The sequence below is a fragment of the Dasypus novemcinctus genome, chromosome 4, assembly GCF_030445035.2.
Source record: "Dasypus novemcinctus isolate mDasNov1 chromosome 4, mDasNov1.1.hap2, whole genome shotgun sequence".
NCBI classification, from domain to species: domain Eukaryota; kingdom Metazoa; phylum Chordata; class Mammalia; order Cingulata; family Dasypodidae; genus Dasypus; species Dasypus novemcinctus.
The window spans coordinates 7,553,323-7,575,528 of NC_080676.1; the positions used below are offsets into that span (position 1 = coordinate 7,553,323).

A 22,206-nucleotide genomic window follows, 5' to 3' on the forward strand; every position below is an offset into this window, starting at 1 on the left:
TCTATGAGGCCAACATTGCCCTAATAGCAAAGCCAGGTAAAAATACTACAAGAAAGGAAAATTAGACTAATTTTTCTTATGAATACAGATGTAAAACTCTTCAACAAAATACTAGGAAATTGAATCCAACAGCATATTAAAAGAATTATACAACATGATCAAGTGGGTTTTATACCAGGTATGGAAGGGTGGTTCAACATGAGAAAATCAATTAATCTAATATTCTACCCTCACAAAATCAAAGGGGAAGAAAAACCACATGAATATTCTAATTAATCAGAAAAGACATTTGACAAAACGCAGCATTCTTTCTTGATAAAAACACTAAGAGAAAAATACAAATAAAAGGAAACTTCCTGAACATAATTAAGGGTATTTATGAAAAATCCAAAGCTAACATCATGCTCAGTGATAAAGACTGAAAGCTTTCTTTCTAAGTTCTGAAGCAAGACAATGATGCCCAGTTACCATTGTTATTCAATATTGTATTGGCAGTTCAAGCCAGAGCAGCTAGGCAAGAAAAGGAAATAAAAGGCATTCAAATTGGAAAGGAAAACAACTTTCACTATTTGCAGATGACATGCTCCTATATATGGAAAATACACACCAAAGTTAAAGCTGATAAACAAATTCAGCAAAGTGATGGAGTAAAGATCAACATGCAAAAATCAGTAGTGTTTCTATATGCTAGTAATGAGTAATGTGAGGAGGAAATGGAAAAAAATATTCCATCATATGTATACACTGTAGTTTGTTCATCCATTCAGGGATTGATGGACATCTGGGTTGTTTCCATCTTTTGACAATTAACTGTGAGTAATGTTGCTATGAACATCGGTGTGCAGATGTCTGCAGTGCAATGTCTGTTTATGTCCCCGCTCTCAGTTCTTCTGGATATAAACCTAGTAGTGGTATTGCCAGGTCACATGGCAAGTGTATATTCAACTTCCTGAGTAACCCCCAAATAGACTTTCATAATGGCTGTTCCATTCTACATTCCCACCAACAGTGAATAAGCATTCCTATCTCCCCACATCCTCTCCAACAACGTGGTTTTCTGTTTTATTAATAGTGGCAATTCTAGTACCTGTGAAATTATATCTCACTGTAGCTTTGATTTGCATTTCCCTAATAGCCAGTGATGCTGAACATTTTTTCATGTGCTTTTTTTTGCCATTTGCATTTCTTCCTTAGAAAAACTTCTAATTCAGGTCTTTTGGCCTTTTTAAAAATTATTTTTTATATTTTATTTATTTTTTCTCTTCATCTTGCTTTTTCTTTTTTAATACATAATTTTTATTTTTTAAAAGATAGATTACATAAAATGCTCTGTAAAAAAATAGGGATTCCCATATGCCCTGCTTCCCCTGCCCCCCACATTTTCCCACATAAACAACATCCCTAATTAGTGTGGTACATTCATTACAATTGATAAACGCCTTTTGGGGGACCGTAGATCCAAAACTACATTGTAGTTTACAGTCTCTCCCACACAATTCTATAGGTTATGGGAAGATATATAATGGTCTATATCTGTCATTGCAATGTCATTCAGGACGATTCCCAAGTCCCAAAAATGCTCCCCTATGAGAGAGAAAAACAGGTAAAAAAATTTGTTTAATGAATCAATTTTATTGATACATATTAATAAAGCATACAATTCAAATAAAGTGCCCAGTCAATGGTATTCGGTATAATCATATAGTTGTGCATTCATCACTTCAATCATTTTTATAGCATTTTTATTATTTCAATAATAATAATAATAATAAACAAAAAAGACAATCAAACAAGAAAATTCTTCACCTCCCAATCTCTCTATGCTATGCCTGATGTATTGAACTATTTCTAGCTATTCTTGCATTTATTTATTAACCAGTTTTATCGAGATATATTCACATACCATATGATCTATCCAAAGCATATAATCAACAGCTTTTAGTATTTTTTGTGGTGATGAATGCACAACACTGTGATTATACTAAAAGCCATCGGTTTTGCCCATTTTTATATCAGGTCATTTCTCTTTTTATTGTTGAGTTATAGGATCTCTTTATATATCACACATATTAGACACTTGTCAGATGTGTGATTTCCAAATATTTTCTCCCATTGAGTAGGCTGGCTTTTTACCCTTTTCACAAAGTCCTTTGAGGTGCAGAAGTGTTTAATATTGAGAATCAAAGAGGACCCCTATTTCACACCTTCACAAAAATAAACTTTTGATCAAAGACCTAAATGTAAGAACCAGGACCACAACACTCCTAGAAGTAAATGCAGGCAAGCATCTTTAGGATCCTGAATTAGGCAACAATTCACACCAAAAGCACAAGCAACGAAAGAAGAAATAGATAAATGGGACCACCTCAAAATTAAAATGACACAAACTACTCAATGGGAGAAATTTTTGGAAACCACATATTTAATATGGGTTTAATATCCAGAATATATAAAGAAATCCTACAACTCAACAAGAAAAACACAAACAAACCCAATTTAAAAATGGGCAAAAGACTTGAATAGGCTTTGCTCCTAAGAGAATATACAAATTGCAAAAAAGCATATGAAAAGATGCTCAACAACTAGCTATTAGGGAAATGCAAAGCCAAGCCATGAGATATTATTTCACACCCACAAGAATGGCTCTTACTAAAAACAAAACAAAACAGAAAACTCCAAGTTTGGGAGAGGATGTGGAGAAATAGGATACTCATTCATTGCTGGTGGGAATATAAAATGATATAGCTGCTATGGAAGACAGTTTGTCAGTTCCTCAGAAAGCTGAGTATAAAATTACCATACAATCCAGCAATCTCACTACTAGGCATATATACCCAAAAGAATTGAAAGCAGAGAGCTGAACAGATATTTGCATGCCAGTTTCATAGCAGTATTATTTACAATCGCCAAAAGATGGAAGCAATCCAAGAGTCCATCAGATGATGAATGGATACACAAAATGTGGTATATATATACAATAGAAGATTATTCAGCTGTAAAAATGAAGTCCTGATGCTTGTGACAATACAGATGAACCTTGAGGACATTAAGCTGAGTCAAATAAACCAGACGCAAAAGGACAAATACTGCATAATCTCACTGCTTTGAGTCAATTATAATAAACAAAACTCACCAAGTTAGAATCTAGCATACAGGAAGGAGACTTGGCCCAATGGATAGGGCGTCCACCTACCACATGGGAGGTCCGCGGTTCAAACCCCGGGCCTCCTTGACCCGTGTGGAGCTGGCCCATGCGCAGTGCTGATGCACGCAAGGAGTGCCCTGCCATGCAGGGGTGTCCCCTGCGTAGGAGAGCCCCACGTGCAAGGAGTGTGCCCCGTAAGGAAAGCCGCCCAGCGCGAAAGAAAGTGCAGCCTGCCCAGGAATGGTGCTGCACATACGGAGAGCTGACACAACAAAAAGAAACACAGATTCCTGGTGCTGCTGATAAGGATAGAAGCAGTCACAGAAGAACACACAGTGAATGGACACAGAGAACAGACAACGGGGGGCAGAAGGGGGGAAGGGGGGGAAAGAAATAAAAAAATAAATCTTTAAAAATAAATAAATAGCATTTAAAAAAGAATCTAGCATATAGGTTACGAGGGTGATAGAATGACTTAGAAAATAATGAGATGATGCTTAATTTGTACAGAATTTCTATTTAGGTTGATTGTAAAGTTTTGGAAATGGATAGTGGTGATGGTGGCAAATTACAGTGCATGTAATTCACAGCAATAAATGTGGTTTAAAGGGGAAATTTTAGGTCACATGCGTTACTTGAATAACAATTAAAAGATAAAACATAGGACTGTATAACACAATAAGCCCTACTGAAGGTGATGGGCTATAGTTAGTAGTAAAAGAATAGTCTTTCATGAATTATACAAATTTACAACACTAATACAAGGTGTTAATAATAGGGTGGTATATCAGGAAACAACACACCTAATGTAAACTAGGAACAATAATTATTAGTACTATTTTTTTATTAGTACTTTAACACTTGGATCAACTGTAATAAAGGCAACTACTGTTTAAAAAAAATAGTACAATTATTCTTTTTTTTTAAGTGCTGTCATCAGTTGTAACAAATATTCCACACCAATGCAAGGTGTTGGTGATTGGGCAGTGTATGGGAATCCTGTATTCCTGAATTTTATGCAAGATTGTCCACAACTTCTCTAAACCAACAAAAAGGAGTAGCATGTTTTAGAAAACTGGAGAAACAGACACAAAAAGTAGAAGCAAAAAAGTTACATATAATTCCACCACCAAGAAATAATGTTATTGTTACCATTTTAGTTTATTAACACTTTAATTTGTTTTTTCCATGCTATTTAACATGGTTGAAATAATTTTATAAACATTCTTGCATATCACTTATTTTATTTAACATTAGAAGATAAGCATTTTTCCCAAATTATAAGCCATTCTCTATAAACAACAGTTTAAAATATCTAGATATCTAGTCACAGGATGTTCTGGCTTTTGTTTGTATTGATAAGAAATTAGTAGCTATTTGTGTTCTAATTTTTTATAAATTGTAAATAAATGTGGGATAATTATCTTTGTGCATAAACTCTATCATTATTTTCAATTTTAAGTATAAATTCTGGAAATATTGAGTAAAGGGCATAAACTTGATATAAAAAAAGTGTTATCAATTCATAGCAGTGCATGAAAACACCTGTATTTGTGTTGCTTCAACAGTGCCTATGGAAACGGACTTTGGCCCAGTGGTTAGGGCGTCCGTCTACCATATGGGAGGTCCGCGGTTCAAACCCCGGGCCTCCTTGACCCGTGTGGAGCTGGCCATGCGCAGTGCTGACGCGCGCAAGGAGTGCCGTGCCACGCAAGGGTGTCCCCCACGTGGGGGAGCCCCACGCGCAAGGAGTGCACCCATAAGGACAGCCGCCCAGCGTGAAAAAGAAAGAGCAGCCTGCCCAGGAATGGCGCCGCCCACACTTCCCGTACCGCTGACGACAACAGAAGCGGACAAAGAAATAAGACGCAGCAAATAGACACCAAGAACAGACAACCAGGGGAGGGGGGGAAATTAAATAAATAAATAAATCTTTAAAAAAAAAAAAAAAAAAAAAAAAACAGTGCCTATGCTGGATTATCATTTTAAAAACTTTGGTTAGGCAATAATTTTTAAAATTTAGGTTTATTAAATCCCGATCCTATTCACTGTGAATATAATTCCCAGCCTGAAGTTTGAATTCTAATTTTACTGGATGATATTCAAAGTCTATAAGCTTTTAATTTACAATATCTTCCATTGCTTGTTAACTCAGAACACTTGATAACAATTTGATCTTCTAAATTTAACTTTTATAATCCATCATGGTTCCTTTTCTCTGTCACCACAAATCTGTTCTGCTTTACATCTGTTCCTGTTAATGGTGACAAACTAAAAATCTGCAGGCCTACCTAAACGCTTCTGTCTGTTTTCCCTTGTCAAGCACAGGAATAAATGTCCTGGGATAAGTTTGAAGAGGCACAAGCTTTTCTCTGGTCTGTAACTGCCATGCACCCTTTCCTGACAGCACTGTCATAGGCACAGGATGGAATGTGACTCCTGCTGTCTGTTCAGACCTTGCTGGAAGCTCAGACCTACTGCTTTTTTTCTGGACTCTCAAACACAAGAATAGTTTTAAATCTGCTATGGTTTAAATAATTTAATATATTTGAAAGTATACAGTGAACTGCAAAGTGCTAAATAAGTATTACTCTGAACAATGATTAATAATAATAGCAGAAGAAAAAAAATTAACAAGTCTTTAGAAATACAATATGAGATAAAAAAAATAAATTCACTAGAAATCTCACCGAAGATCCAGACCAGCTTCTTTCCAGAGTAAATCCATCAAGCGTAGCATTTGGAGTGTCAACATATCCTGTCGTAAATCTAAGAGAAAAAATACTGCTTCATCATAAGTGCTTTCCATTTTGTGCCTAGTTAACTCATTAACTCAAAGTTCAATCAGAACTAACTAAAACTACTGACATTTTCCCCCCCAAATTTTAATGTTTACTGTATTTACTGGTTGGTTATCACATCCCTGTAACACTATTTCAGATACTAAGTAAAAAAAAATTTTTGTTTACGATATATAAGGTACAGTATCAGGTGCTAATACCATTTGTATTACAGCATCCATACAACTCACACTGATTTTTTTTTCCTTCTTGTTTGCTTTTAGGGCTGCACAGGATATTATTCAGAATTATACGAAATCATTGTATCATGGGTCCCAAATACTGTAAAAATACAGCCAAGGATAATTTCTAGGTAACAGGACATGAATGAAAGTAGCAGTAACCACATAATGACAGTTGTATGCTCAAGAGATTAAATCGTTAGCAAACTCTATGAATTCATTTTAAAGAAGTTGTAAGCATATATTATGTTGAGTGCATTTAGTTGTGCTATCTCACTTAATTCCTTTTGATAACCATGAAATACGTATGCTATAACACTCAAGGACATGAATAAACTCGTGAGTTTTACGTGACTTGCCTGTAGTCACACAACTAACAAGTGGTAGCAGTCAGAGCTGCCTTTTGGTTGGTGTGATTACCTGAGATATTTCCTTCTTAAAGTATGAATTGGTATTTTATTTAAAATTAAAAATGATGGGGGGAAAAAACATTACTATCACTGAAACAGAATGTATGCATACCATTATAGAAAATATCTTCTTATATTTCGCAAGTCTTTTATGAAAGTAGACAGAGACATTTTACTTTGTAGAAAACAGAGACAAATTTATTAAAATCATGTATATAAAAAAACTGTAGAAGGCCATTTTCCAGGGGAAAAATAAAATGATGTAGAAAATACTGAGTTTGACCGTATGACAACTAATAGCCACCTCTGGCTGCCATCTACACATTTATCCATCCTATTTCAGATAAAGCAAACTGACAACCAATGAAAAATACTACAGAATTTTGCATGAGAAAAGACTTAGTACTTACCATCTCCATTTTTAAAAATCACTCCAACTGAATCTTCACCAAACACCTTATTATTATACACCAACCACAAAGGCTTCATTTTGGAATCCATGTATTTGCACTTTTCAACACTGAAATCGAAAAGGGAAAAGTCAGCCCACTTCAATTTAAAGATAAGACAAGATTCTTATTTTACCCTGATAGCTCTTTTCGGGTCTGCAGAAAGTCAGATATAGAACATTTTCTCCTGGGAGAAACGAAACCATGAGGGCAGCTTTGGTTGGCATACACTGAGACCAAATGGACTGAACTATAAATTCTAGATATATCCTTTCCCTATCTCCACTTAAAATTCCTCCTCTCCTTTCTTTATTCATCCTTAACTTCGTAGTACTATATTAAGTGAAAAAGAAATCTGAGTACACCATTGGATAAAAATTAAGAATATTTTGAGATCATTCTTGATTTCTTAAAGAGAGAAAGATCAATTTTGAATACTATTATTATATTATACACAACACATATTATTACTTTTCCATTATTATTTTGTTGGAAATAAGAAAGTGAAAAATAAGTTTATAAATTAATTCAAGATCTCATTTTAAAATAGGAAAGCCAATTACTAAATAATTTATTATGGTTTCTTAAATTTTGTTTATATGGGATTCTCACTCTTAGATATCACTAATATAGAAAAATTTAGTTACATACAATTGAAAGGAAATTAACTTGTATTAACTTTCATTAACTCCACAGGTAAATTTAGCTGGTAGGCAAACATTACTGAATATATAAGTCTAGGCTTCAGGGACTTTAAGGATTTTCTTCCTTTAATTATATTCCACTCAATGAGACTGATAGCTGGCCTCACTACTTCCTAAGGTAGTGACTGGGAAGTCCTTTTTCATTTCATTACCATTTTCATGAGAGACTCACTAAGTGCAGCAAAGACAATCACTTACTAGAGTTCTGAGAGGATGACACAGGGGTTCAGAGGTGACCGCAAGCCAGAGAGAGCTTCCCGGTAAGCATTCTGTTTTAAACAAGTGTGCATAGCTTCCTTCCCTTTGGCTCTGTTCAGCTTCATTGCATTCAGCTTGATTAAACTATTTAAAGTTTTTAACTTATTGAGTGCTTCAACCTGAAAAGCAAAGATTCCCCAACCCCAAAATTCATTTGTGGTTAAATATAATATAAAGTAAGACATTATCATATGACCATATCAATCAATGACAATATCAATCAATAACCACCCCCTCCCAACAAAAACAACCAGCTAAAGTAAAAAAGTTTTTTGACTTAGGAGAAGCAGTTCACATATAGAATAAAAATTTTATTTTTACCACTTACTGATTAAAGTACAAATTTACAAACTTAAAAAAAATTTTTTTTTCTTAATTGAAATCTTATAGAGAAAATGAAAAGGATATAGATCATTGGTTTTTAAGAAAAACAAGGGACAAATTCCTCAGAACTCCGAAGCTCACTGAATGAAAGAATTTGAAAAACCAACTAATGTGTAGCATTCCATTTGGTCTCCTTCACAGGGTAAGAGGATAACTTATGAGAAATAACTCTGCGGTTCCTGAAATTCAACCTGCAACATCCACTTCTTGTCATCACTCTTGTATGACATCTTCCAAATACATTCTCCTTCCATTAATAACATAGGTAAATGTATTATTGTGTAATAAAATAAAAATATAAACACAAGTATTTGTTGACCCAGGATAAATTACTCCTTGTTAATTACTGAAGTGTGTCTAAATAATGAGGTAACTCTATCAAAACTTAGGCAAATAAAAAGAACTTATGAAAATAGTATATATAGATGAATTAACAATGGCCAACTGATTAGAACCCATTTGTTTAAAAGTCAATGTTATTATTTCATAATTGAGGGTGTTTCCATTTTATATGGTATAAAATTCAAACAATCTCAGCTAACTGAAAATGAGAAGGAACATGGGTACATTTTGTCATCGTTTCATTGTAACTGGAAACAACTAAGCGTAAAAATAGAAATAGGCATATCAATTTAACAAATATGAGCACTATGGCTTGAATTTTTCCATTAACTTTTTTTCTTTTTTTACTATATTTTTCATTTTAGATCTCTGCTTCTGTGCAAGGAAATCATCAAGGCTCTTTAGGAAAGTGAACTCGAACACGCAGTTTCTACAGATAGGCTGAGGCCTCACTCACAGAAACTGAGACAGTTCTATGCAAATTGATAAAATTGAGGAGGCTGACGCTTGTCAAGTTAGCCATCTGTCAAAACCACAGACACTTCACTTCTCAACAATTCCAGGCGTTCTACAAACACTAGTTTGTAGACAACGAAATGAAATCTGGGCTATGCAAACAGGAACTTTCTGAGTACTTTAAATTTGAATTTCTTCCGTGTGTGGGCAGTTGGCAATATCATGCCCCATCTCTAGCTGTGCTGACAGCTATTTCCGGGAACAGTGTCCTGAATACCCCCATGACCGTAAGTTACACACTTTAAGTGTTTCAGCACCTTGTCTTTTAATTGATGGGTTTACAGTGATAATAAGTACTGCAATGTAAAGGGTACAGTCTTCTTGCTAGTCATCAACCAAGAAAAAGTGCAAATACTATATGGTTCCACTTACATGTAATATCTATAAAAAAGTAAATTTACAGAGACAGAAATTAGACTAGAGGTTACTAGGGGTTGAGAGGAAGAATGAACTGGGTGTTATTGCTTAATGTATACAAAGTTTGTTTACCATGATGACAAAGTTGTGGAAATGGTTGGTAGTAACAGTTGTGCAATATTGTAAATGTAGTTAATATCACTTGTGTACACTTCAATGGTTAAAACGATTTTAGGTTGTTACTGGAAAAAAAGTTTTTTTTAAAGCCATAGGATTATGGGAAACAGATGTGGCTCAGGTGCCTGGGCCCCCACCTGCCACATGGGAGGTTGCTGGTTCAGATCCCGGTACCTCCAAGAAGATCAGGCTGGCATGACAGGCAGGAGTGGCAAGCTGACACAAGAGACACAGAAGAGGGAACATAATGGTAGACACAACAAAAGCGGACAGCAGAGGTTCCTGGTGCCTCCTGAAGAAGACAGCCAGCTAATGGGATGGGCAGGAGTGGAAAGACGATGCAGCAAGCTGACAAGGCAAGATGATGCAACAAGAAATGTGGGGAGGAAAGACAATGAGAGACACAACAAAGCAGGGATCGAAGGTAGCTCAAGCCATCAGGCACCTCCCTCCTGCACTGGAGGTCCCAGGTTCGGCTCCTGGTACCTCCTAAAAAAGAAACAAGGAAGATAAATAGACACAGCAAGTGCAAACAACAAAGAAGATGGGGAGAAATAAATAAATATAATTTTTAAAAAGCCATAGGATTATACAACACTAACAGTGAACCCTAGTGTAAACTATGGACTATAGCTAATAGTGCAACTATGATAATAGTCTTTCAAGAGTTGTAACAAAGGTACCACACCAATACAGAGTATTAATAATAGGGAGGGTACATGGGAACTCTCTGATAAAAAAAATAATTTATATAAAAAAGATGAAAATAGCTAATTTTGTTATATATTATCACAAATTTTTTTAAAACTAGGAGAATAATGTTATCTATAAATAAGTAGATAATATTACCTATTAACAACATTATTAATGACCGAATTTTCCAGAGAGGGATCAGAGAGAGTTGTTTTAACATTAATGAAAAACCCTAAATATTAACAACATCTTATGAGGTTTCTTCTGGTAATGCAAATGGCAATCAACACAGGGATCTGATATGAAAACAGTGGAATGCCAGAAAGGCGCAGGAATGAGTAGAAGGTTAAGGATAGGGAATCAAAAAGCCTTCAAATGAGATAGGTTAGAAATGAGCAAGGTAGGGATCTCGGAGAGACTTTTTAATAACAGGGAAACTAAGTAAAATGAATATGCTGGTTTAAAGTTATCAGCTAGATTAATCTGCTAATACTTATCACTCATATCAAAGATATAAAGGTCACCACAATAAAAATAGTAAGTAGTTGGGCATGAACATTTGGAACTTATTCTCCAACGAGAATTCACAGGCCTAGTCACAACGAAGCTGACAACACTTTCTTCAGCGCTGAACAACATCTGTAATTCTCCTCTGCTGGAATTAGTCTCCCTCCCCTCAGCTACCATAAAGTTGACCTTTAACTCTCACCACGACTGTCACCTCCACTGAGAAGACTTCCCTAATGCCCTGAGCTAGGGTAGGTCACTCTCCACTCCGCAACAAGCCTTCTACCAGAATACCTAAGCACTCATTTGTACACCTGTTTTTTGGAATATGTAAACTCTTTGAAGGCAGAGACAATGTCTAATTTGACTTCATATTGCTAATGCCTAACACAAACGCTGGCATTTAGTGGGTACTAAGTAAATGTGTATAAACCCCATGAAGAAAACATATTAGTGTTAGGTTAGATAACACTTGAGTCAGGAAAAATTATTGCTAGAAAACAAGAGCAGTTTGTTAGTATGGGTGAATGAAAGACTCAGGCATGGAGAAGATGGAATAAAGGGTTAGCTTTTTCAGATATGCTCTTCAGATATGCTTTTTACCTCACCCTTCAAGGAGACCAAGGACATACCAGCAAACCAAGCCTGGGCCATTGTTACGTTTCCCATTTGCAAGCAAACTATTAAGAAATCACTACACTTTGCAGTTACTTAACTGTCTAAATCAGTATACTCTCAATATTATGGAATGAGAACAAAATATAGTAATTAATTGGATACTGAGACTGCAACTGTCAACAATAACCCTCAATTTTGAAATGCCCTGTTCAACAAAACAGCTTCATGGTTCTTTTCAGTAGCTTTTGTTTATTTTAGCTTTAAAAATACATTTATAATTATAAAGTAACATTGTTGCCTATTTTATATAAAAACAGGTCTAAGATTCCATGACCACTGTTATCATCACCATCATTAACATGCCTACACAGGTATGTTCTGCTAAAATTTAAGGCATACTATTAATAAAGAAAATATAAGAAATATTAATTTAAATCTTAATATTCTTCTGCTAAGTTTCTTCTAACTTAAATCCCTGACAATTTTATAAAAGAATTTATATCAGATTCCGTTTATAAAACCTCTATGAATAATATGTTGGGACAACCGGCATTTGGTACAATTTACTGAACACCATATGCAAAAATCGCACAGGAAGATGAAAACGAGCAGATACCTGCTTGGAAAGCACTTTCATGTGGCCGACACTTCCCCGGCAGTACGCTTCAAGGATGACGCCAAACTGCACTGAGACCGCAGGAATGTGCACTTCGGACCTGCAGGAAGTTCATATTGAAATAGTTTACTGGACATTTAAGATCACCAAATAAAAATACTGACTTCTCTATTCTACCACGACATACACTCATGATGCCAATTAAGGAAAGGAGGAATACCTCATCTTGGACATATTATTAGGGAGATGGTCAATTTTCCACTTCTTTAAACCTAGAGATACTTCAGAGTTTGAAAAGTTACAGGGTTTCATGATTAGTAAGTCTTTATTCCAAGCAGTCAAATTTTTTCACCTCTCATCTGATTCACCTTTCATTGAAGAATGGTTGTATTACCAATTTAAAGTGAATTAAACTGAAACAGAAATTTAAGGAATCTGACTGATGTCACACAGTTGATTAATGCCTCAATTAGCTTCTACTCTTAAGTTTTTTTCTCTATTAGAGAAATGTGTGTACATCTGAAAAAGGAAGGGTACCTTATTTTGTTATTTTCTGAAGGGTTTAAAAGTAAGGAGACCAAACTGAGTGGAAAAAGAGGGTAAGCTGAAAACAAGAAAAACTTTATGAATAAGGAAATCAATATTCATAAATATAACCACTAAAATAAACAAAACTTCATAGAGCTAATTTTCTGAAAGAAACTTAGCCTGAAAGAAGAAAGGAAAAATACTTTTTTCAAAAAAAAAAGTATTACTTTCAATACTCTGAAATATAGGTGAAAAAACAAAAATATCTGAGTATAGCCAGAAATGAGGAAGTTATGATTTTCCTTGGAAACAAAAGAACAACATTAGTTTTCTTTCCTGAGTTTACTTATGAAATTGGTGAAAGATGGCTCATGTATTTCTGGAAATGATATAGTATTAAAGAGGCTGAAAATAAAATTACTGTTGTTATAGTAAAACTTAAATATCTTCACCCAGATGATAATTACATCCAAAACTTTTGGGAAGCATAACTATGTCTGCATTTAGATAAAATATACTTAAATAATACATATAGTTTATCAGAAAATAGCAATAAATTATTATTTTCAATTAAAATCAAGAAGGCATAGAGAGATGCTTATTCTAAATTATTTTGTCAAATCATGAAAATTAAAAGTTGCCTGGGAAGCAGATGTGGCTCAACCAATTACACTCCTGTCTACCATATTGGAGGTCCAGGGTTTGATGCCCAGGGCCTCCTGGTGAAGGCGAGCTGGCCCGTGTGGCAAGCTGGCCAATGCAGAGTGCTGGCCTGCACACAGTACTGCCCCATGCAGGAGTGCTGGCCCACGCAGAGAGCTAGTGCTGCAAGATGATGCAACAAAAAGAAACACAGAGGAGAGAAAATAATGATCACCTCTCCCCCACTCCAGAAGGTCCCAGGATTGGTTCTTGGAGATGCCTAAAGAGAATACAAGCAGACACAGAGGAGTACACAGCTAATGGACACAGATAGCAGACAACAGAGATGGACATAAATAAATAAATCTTTTTTTTTAAGTGCCTAATAAGAAAGAAAGAAACCAACACAAGAGTGTAAATGTTTTAGGCTGAGAAACAACTAAAGCAGCTGACTATTCTGTTAAATGTTCTATATTAAGTTGGTTTATATTTACTAATGCATACTATGGCCTCAAATTGAAATACAGAAGGGAAGTGGATGTGGCTCAACTGACAGAGCGTCCACCTACCATATTGGAGGTCCAGGGTTCAAACCCAGGGCCTCCTGACCCGTGTGGTGAGCTGGCCCATGCACAGAGCTGATGCGCGCAAGGAAAGCACCCTGCAGGGATAGCCACCCCATGTGAAAAGAGCGCAGCCTGCCCAGGAGAGGCTCCGCACACAGAGAGAGCTGACGCAGCAAGATGATGCAACAAAGAGAGACACAGATTCCCGGTGCTGCTGATATGAATGCAAGCTGACACAGAAGAACACGCAGTGAATGGACACAAAGAGTAGACAACGGGAGGAGGAGGGAGAGAGAAATTTAAAAAAATGAATCTTAAAAAAAAAAAAAAAATTGAAATATAGAAGACTTACCTGAGATGCCAAAATAGAAACTGCCCTATCCTTCGATTAGCAAGTGCTCTTTCTAGTAAGAATCTAGAGAGGGCACAATCAAGAAAAGGCTCATATTTTAAAACTTGTACCAGCTGTAACAGATATTGAGAGAGTTCTTCATCACTGAAAGAAAACAAAGACAGAGTAAGTCACTTACCAATCTGTGGCATAAAAAGACCCCTTCCATCAAACTCTCAAATACTAACTTACTGAAACACAGTGGTTCTTTTAGGCAGGACTGTTACATGATACTATTCACTGTCCTCCTGTTACGATAATATCACAACACAAATCTTAAGATTTTAGAGTGGGAGAGGGTGAGGTGAGAGGAACAAAGAACAGATATTGGTACAATTTCATCAAATTAACTAGGTTGACACAATTAACTAAGGTTACAAAAATTAGGAACTCTAATAATAGTTTCCTATCATGCTTTTAAAGTTAATATCCATAGCCATGCAATCACTTTTTCAAATTAAAAATTCCATCAGTACTTTACCAATTTATTTCTTTTCCAATCATTAGAATTAAGTAATTCCTTTCCCCAGGTAAAGCACTAATTAAATCTTAACTTAAAATAATTTGAAGGATAAGAAAATGAGCTTATTTGTAATTGAGGATCTAACCACTGAATATAACAGACAATATTGCTATTAACTGGTCTTGAGGTTAGTGATTCTCTATTTTGTGTATATCTCTAAACCATTACATTTCCAAACCATTCCCACGTAAACACACTCCCATTAGGGACAATGACAGCAAAGTGGTGAAAAGTAAGGGCTTTGGTGCCAGGGATTTATGTATAAACCTGTAACAAATGTTAAGCTTCTCTCCCTGCCTAGAAGGCAACACCTCACACATATTGTCACAACTCATTCCTCGGAGAATTAAGTACATCCTGTGTCACTCTCCTAGGAAAGGATACTTAGGAAGCTTGAGTCTGGTTTCTTCCAGATTTTGCCTCATGTATCTTTACCTTTGCTGATTTTGCTCTGTATCTTTTTGTTGTAAAAAACCATAGTCACAAATATGCCTATATGCTGAGTCCTGTGAGTCTTCTAGTGAATCATCCAACCTGAAAGTGGTCTCAGGGACCTCCCAACCCAGTATGCTTTTGTTAGTTTTGTTTTGATCTACAATATAGAGTAACTGTTAAGGGGGAGAAGGGAAACAAATCCCTGGCCTCTTCCTTTTTTATGAGACCTTCAAGGAGACATTCCCCTCCCCATACTATGCCTTGTCCCACAGAAAGCCATCTTCAGGACATACCTCATCTGTTGCAGGCAGCCCACAGCATACTCCCGCACGTACTGGTCTGGATAGTTGAAATCCAGAAGTTCCAGGGCTTCCCGGGGGGGCAGTTTGGGCCATATCTGAAGAAGCGCCTGAAGCTGTTTAAAAATTGAAATAGGATCAGACATATGGGGGGCGGGGAAGTGATCTACTTTTCCTTGGCACACAGGAGCACAACGACAGGTCAAAAGAAAGGAGGAGCATCATTTCTTCTGCCTCCAAAATCCATTCCTGTCAATCTGGATAAAGAATTGACTCTGCTGTTCAAAAACTCTACAGATAAGTAAATAAAAAGCTTTTAAGTACCTAACTGAAAAAACAACTATACACTGAATATATACATTCAAGAATTATTAGCTATTAAATATTTTTTAAAAGGAAAAACAAAACAAGGAACAATAGAAGGAATTATCCAGAAACACTTAAAGATAGGATTAAAAGTACAAGAATAAGCTGTAAGACTGAAGCTATAGACAAGTACTTTACGTATAAGTTAAAATTATATGTAAAAATTAACTTGAGGAAGTTAGTTAATATTTTAAGAGTATCGTATAACAGAACTTTTATTAAATTTAACAAGTTTAATTCCTAAAAAAATATATATATATATGAACCATAAAAAAAAGTAATACCTATTATTTCCTATAAGCAAAATAAATAAAGCCAGTGTCTTATTTACAAATGTCTCTGAGAAATGATCTGGGCACAAGATAAAAAATCTGTTGGGATAAGGTCAGATTGCAGGTGGAAGATGGGATGGGGATAGACATGGCCACATCTCTGGAAGCCTAAGTCCAAGGAGGCCAAATCTCTAGAGAGGACTATTATTTGCCTCCCATCAGAACCCTGTGAGACTCATCAGGGTCCTTCTGGGCAAAAGTTCTCTCCTCCTCATGGTTTTGATATGTTTATAGCATGCACTCTTATCAGGGATAGTAAGTAGAGCAAAATCGACTGGGGAAGAGTGAAGAAAAATCTTATGATCTGTGGTCTTCAACTCTTGACCCTAGCTGACAAAAATCTTATTCCTTAGTATTTCATTTTTTTTTGTTGGGTTTTCTTAGATAACACATGAGCAGTACTACATTGAGTTCATGGAAGAGACACAAAATGCATGCAAGGTCAGTGCCTCAAAACTGTGGCAAATAGATGGCAGGGACTGAAGGACTTCCTCTCAATCGAATGCTTGATCTCAAAGTCATATTATGAGAGATGGCCTCTGCTTGCCTCCTGGCTGCCTCAGGAACATTGTTTATGTTTGATCCTCAGAGCTTTTGTGTGTGTGAGGTCGGCTCTTAGAATTATATAAAATTGGTTTGTATTTTATTATTTAATTCTACAATAGTTATTTAACCTATCCCTAATTATACCAAATGCTGAAAAAAAAATCAACAACACCTGAAGGAATACCTAGGAGCTAACTAAATTAAAATTTTCTTATCGCAAGCAAAAGTTAAAAGTTAAGTTCACCAAAAATTTTTTTAAAATAAATTTTCAAATGTTTTACTTTCTGTGAGAAAACTATCACACTTGAATAACTTAAAATTTAAATATACTACTCAGTATATATTCATATAAATTGTTAGCTTATATGTAATTTGGTATATTATAATTTATGCCAGTAAATTAATTATGCTAAAAGTTATTCAGAAAATAGTGAAATATTACTAGCCTTTCAACTGTAATTTAACTTTTAACTTAAATTTGAAGTTAGTCTTTTTTTCTTTTTTTTTTTTGAGGTATAGGGGCCTGGGATTGAACCGGGTACCTCGAATATGGGAAGCTAGCACTCAACCACTGAGCCACATCGGCTCCCCTGAGTCGGTTTTTTTGTTTGTTTGCTTGTTGCAGTTCTTCTTATTTTTTAGGAGGCACTGGGAACCGATCCCAGGACCTCCCACGTGGGAAGCAGGCACTCAAACCATTTGAGCTGTATCTGTTCCCTTATATGTAGTCATTCTTAATCCTGCACTTAAAAAAAGATAAGCTTTATATTTGCTTTTTTAACGTATATGTATATATATATTACATGAACAGATACACAGTATAACTGTGGTAAGAATTTCACAGGGAAGGGGGCTTTTTGAAAAAAAATAGTGCCTAAAAGAAGTATAATAAAAAGGCTAAGAAATACTGGTTTAAAGGTTTGATAACACCTATTTCACTCACAGTTTTTCTCACTGATGGAGCTCAGTGAGAAAACCCCCACTCTGCCCAAGGCCCTAATGGACCAAGAGTCCTTGTTAAAGACAGAGGAGCTGGGGAGAGCCACTCTCCTGCAGCTCTGAAAGAGAGGGAGGCCTAGCAACCCACTTAGCACTTGGAATACAGCACCCTAATAAAACAAAGCTGTGAAGGAGAGATAAATTCTGCAATTCTAGAGGTTCAACTATGTCAGAGGCTAAACACAACCCTATTATTGGAAAGTAATTACCTGTGGTAATTATTTTTTGTAATTGTTACAAATTACGTATAAACTTAAAATTAGATGAACAAAACTTACCACTTGCTAATATTCCATGTATTTGACTATTACCTAAGCTCTTGTGGTTACTTATATCGACTGCATCTGTATGGTGGGAATTACTTTCATGGAGTGGTGTGCCGCTGACCATCTCTTCCCACTCCACGTTCGCTAACATTTGGTTCGTTTCTTAAAGGAGACCCTAGTGGGAGTATTCACACCAGAGAAATATGAAAATGGCTACAAAATCAGGGTTATTTCCCCTGGAGAACTGGTTGTCAAATATTTACCAACAAACCACTGCTTAACAGACACACTGGGAGAAATTAATCTCTGTTTAAGCTGGTACCTGTCTGTACGTGACAACTATATGTGATTTGTTCAGTTCATCTGCTGAATATAAATATTTTATTTCTTCATATACTTAGTCTCCTATTGACAGAGGCCACTGAAAATTTAGCAAAATATTATTCCTTGACTCTAATCCTATGCAGTTATGGTGGCAGACACTTCTATTTGTTATCTAAGCAGTGACACTACTTAAACATTGCTTAAATCACTGGACAAAAGACTAAAGTGAAGCTATTATAACTATAATTCACACCAGTCAGGTAAGTAACCTGTTCAAATGAACTTCTAACAACTATGGAAAGCAAGCCACTATTCTCTACCTTGTAAGCCACCTGCATATTGCAAGCATTTTGTGTGAATAAATTGAACATACATCTTGGGTTAAATATAAGAATATTCATGTTTAGCACTGGCACTCTTGGCACATAGCAATCTTTTACTTCAACCTATGGTGAAACTACAAATTTTATAGCTACAAACTACTGATATTTAAGTTACCCTTTTTTTTTGGGAAGCATATAAAAAAGGGAGATCTAATTCAGCCATATAAACATGGAAGGAAGTGGTGACTAATTGTCCAGGTGCTACAAAGGCCCTTGAAACCCCTTCTGCATTATGCCAACAGAATATCTTCTTGCGAATTAATGGGAAATTACTTCTGCAAAGCTTCTGTACCGACATCTTTTGCTTACAGAATCAGAGTACACACCTTGCATCAGGCTTCATGAATTCCACGTCTCAGATTAGACTGGATTTATTGAGAAAACAAAGCTCAATTCTTTTCTACCTTTCAATGTAATTAACAATGGAATGGGGTTGGGAGAGGAGCCAAATGCATTACTTTTTATTCAATTACTTATTTTAAAAAAATTTAGACAACTAAACATGGGCATTAGGATTGTAAAACGTAAGCTTTCCTATTGCTTATATTGCTTACAAACAGTCTTTTTACTTGAGTTTCAAGATTCCACCATTGGCTCTTCCTTTATCATAATGAGGGCTTCAGGTTATATCTTTATTTTTTATTTATTTCTCTCCCCTGTCCTCCACTCCCCCCCACTCTGTCTACTCTCTGTGTCCATTCGCTGTGTGTTCTTCCATGTCTGCTTGCATTCTTGTCAGTGGCACCGGGAATCCGTGTCTCTTTTGGTTGCGTTATCTTGCTGCATCAGCTCTCTGTGTGCGGCGCCACTCCTGCGCAGGCTGCGCTTTTTTCGCATGGGGCTGCTCTCCGTGAGGGGTGTACTCCTAGCACATGGGGCTCCCCTACATGGGGGACACCCCTGCATGGCACAGCAGTCCTTGCACACATCAGCACTGCGTGTGGGCGAGCTCACCACACAGGTCAGGAGGGCCTGGGTTTGAACCCTGAACCTCCCATATGGTAGGCGAATGCTCCATCAGTTAAGCCAAATCCACTTCCCAGGTTATATCTTTAAAAAGCCTTTTAGATTCACTCTTGGAAATGAAACACACATACTAAATTCCTGAATGTAAAAATTTCTGTCCCTAGAGGTCAAATAAAAAATATTAACCAAAAATTAGTCCATTTTGTTTTCAGTTATTAGAATTTCTCTCTAAGATATCTTTTTAAGAGTATAGCACGAAACTTTTTTGATTGTGACTTAAATAAAATAATATGATGCCTTTCTTGGATAGGCTCTTAGCATGAGATAATATCCATGAGAAGTAGACAACTGTGGCAAATAAAAAATATTTATGGGGAGCAGATGTAGATGAAGTGGTTTAGTTAGCACCTGCTTCCCATGTATGAGGTCCTGGGTTCAATCCCTGGTACCTCCGGAAAAAACAAATGAACAACAAAGTATATCTTACTGAATTTAGATAAGTAAGCGTTAAAAGATGACTCTTCAAGGATAATTAAACCTATATAAATGATATAAAATAGTTCCTCTTCAGAGTAATACTTGGTTAAAGTGGAAAAGAACTGTCTAATAAGGCACATACAATAACATAGTAACTACCCTTATAAGATTCCAAAATTCTTTAGACATAAGAAATAAACTCGAAAGAAACATTTCTACATTTAGAGATGTAGCGCAATAAAAAGAAAGATTTTTTAAAATCCAAATGGTTAAAAGTAACCTGTATTCACAAAAAATTTAAGGTCATTGTACTAAGACCAGTGAAGAAGAGAGAAATGGATTTAATCAGAGTAAGGTGAACAAATTTGGTTATTTCAATATGTCAAATATATTTATTCTTATTAATATTCCATTTCAAGAGTCTTTTCCACGGAACGCTGGTGGCCAAATGAGCTAAGAAATGCCAGTGCTTTTTGACAAGGTCCTGAAAATTAAACCAAGGAGCTTAAGTTTGATGGTTATTTTGAAGCAATTTTTTTCCTTTCTCCATTCTGCCTAACATGATACCTTCATAAATACTGTCAACTAAAATGAATATTAAAACTGATCCAAATGGCTTATACTCTAAAAAGTTTACTTTTCTGATAGACGCAAATTTCAAACAAGAGATATTTATATTAGAACAGTAATTGCAAAGGGTCTTAACAATAAAACATTGGAGTTCCTTGATGAACTGAGCAGGAACTGCCCAGGACATACCAAGTGCTCCTTTTGTTAGACAACTCTGCTTCAAGACCAATGTTTTCAATTTCCTTTGGTGAAAGGTATGGCAACTCTACTCAGAATCTAGGCTTTTAAATCTTTCTGGTTCACCATTAAGCCTGTAAGGACGTAAAACCTGTAAATTTCTCCTGCAGTAAATTATCCATCCTACGGAAATACACCTATGTAGAAAGAGACACTGTAAATCAACAAAATAACATACAGACCCCAAAGGAGTCACAGAAAAGCTCTCTTGTTACCTGAGCAACATCTTCAAGTTTATTCCACTTGATAGACAGCAGTAATTTTGGCAACGACTGTGGAAAATTCTCTCTGCAATCTTGTCGCAAAGTCCAAATAAGATCCATTTCATTCTCACACAGCTGAGACAAGGGATCCCTGTCTAAGATTTCTTTCAGTACAACAAGAAACTTTTTTCCACCTCGACTCTAAGAAAGTAAAATTGCTCATTATAGAATTTCATCACACAAACATCACTGGCAAAAATTCAGCAAGTTTATAGAAAAGGAATTTGTATATTTAAATTAATTACACACTTTAATGTGAGATACTCAAGATGCAATTCCTTAAGACTAATAAGAATTAATTCCTTTTATTAGTTTCTATTGCTGTATATTAAATTTGTAAGCTAAGCATAAGGAAACCTGAAACAGTTCAAAAAAACAAAAAGAATACCGTCTTTAAAAAAATCCTTATGCAAACACTAGGTGGCAATATTGCCTTTTTTGTAATAAAAACAAGTCATTTATTAATTGAACTGAATTTATTCATTTCTTTCCTTCCTCCTTTATTTATCAATTTCTATACAAAAATCTAAGACAGTCCAAACATATGAGGTTAAAAATACAGAAATAAAAACAATATGTGATACCAAGAATTTACCTTATGTTTAATTAAAATCAATGTTTATCAACAAAAAAAATTAATATGTGCCTTCTTGGTTCTTGCCTTGGCCCAAAGCCACAAAATCTCCTTAGATTAAGAATTGAATTCTGGCTAAAACTAAACATGGAAATAATACAGATATTCCATTTTCCTTTTCAAACCTTAGAAAAATATACCAAAATAAAGCTAGTCCAGGCTTTTCTTGATAAAGACTTTCTGAATTCTAATAACTTTAAGAAATAAAGAAGTTCAATTCCCCATACTTAAAGCAAACTATACCACTTTAGTCAAAATATG

General features: G+C 35.6%; 1 protein-coding gene across 7 annotated transcripts in view; it reads right to left on the bottom strand.

Moving 5' to 3' along the window:
- PIK3CB (phosphatidylinositol-4,5-bisphosphate 3-kinase catalytic subunit beta) overlaps positions 1 to 22,206 on the bottom strand; it is a 203,427-nt gene that overhangs the window by 29,742 nt on the left and 151,479 nt on the right. For 4 of the 7 annotated variants that reach the window (XM_058295060.2, XM_058295061.2, XM_058295062.2 and 1 more), the window contains 7 exons: positions 21,264 to 21,452; positions 15,577 to 15,698; positions 14,287 to 14,430; positions 12,199 to 12,298; positions 7,929 to 8,107; positions 6,988 to 7,097; positions 5,836 to 5,914 (listed from right to left, as the gene is read on the bottom strand). In XM_058295060.2, coding sequence (XP_058151043.1) covers positions 5,836 to 5,914; positions 6,988 to 7,097; positions 7,929 to 8,107; positions 12,199 to 12,298; positions 14,287 to 14,430; positions 15,577 to 15,698; positions 21,264 to 21,452 — 923 coding nt within the window. Of the gene's footprint in view, positions 1 to 5,835; positions 5,930 to 6,987; positions 7,098 to 7,928; positions 8,108 to 12,198; positions 12,299 to 14,286; positions 14,431 to 15,576; positions 15,699 to 21,263; positions 21,453 to 22,206 lie in introns of all 7 variants that reach the window. The other 3 variants (XM_071214544.1, XM_071214546.1, XM_071214545.1) reach the window with 2 other exon arrangements.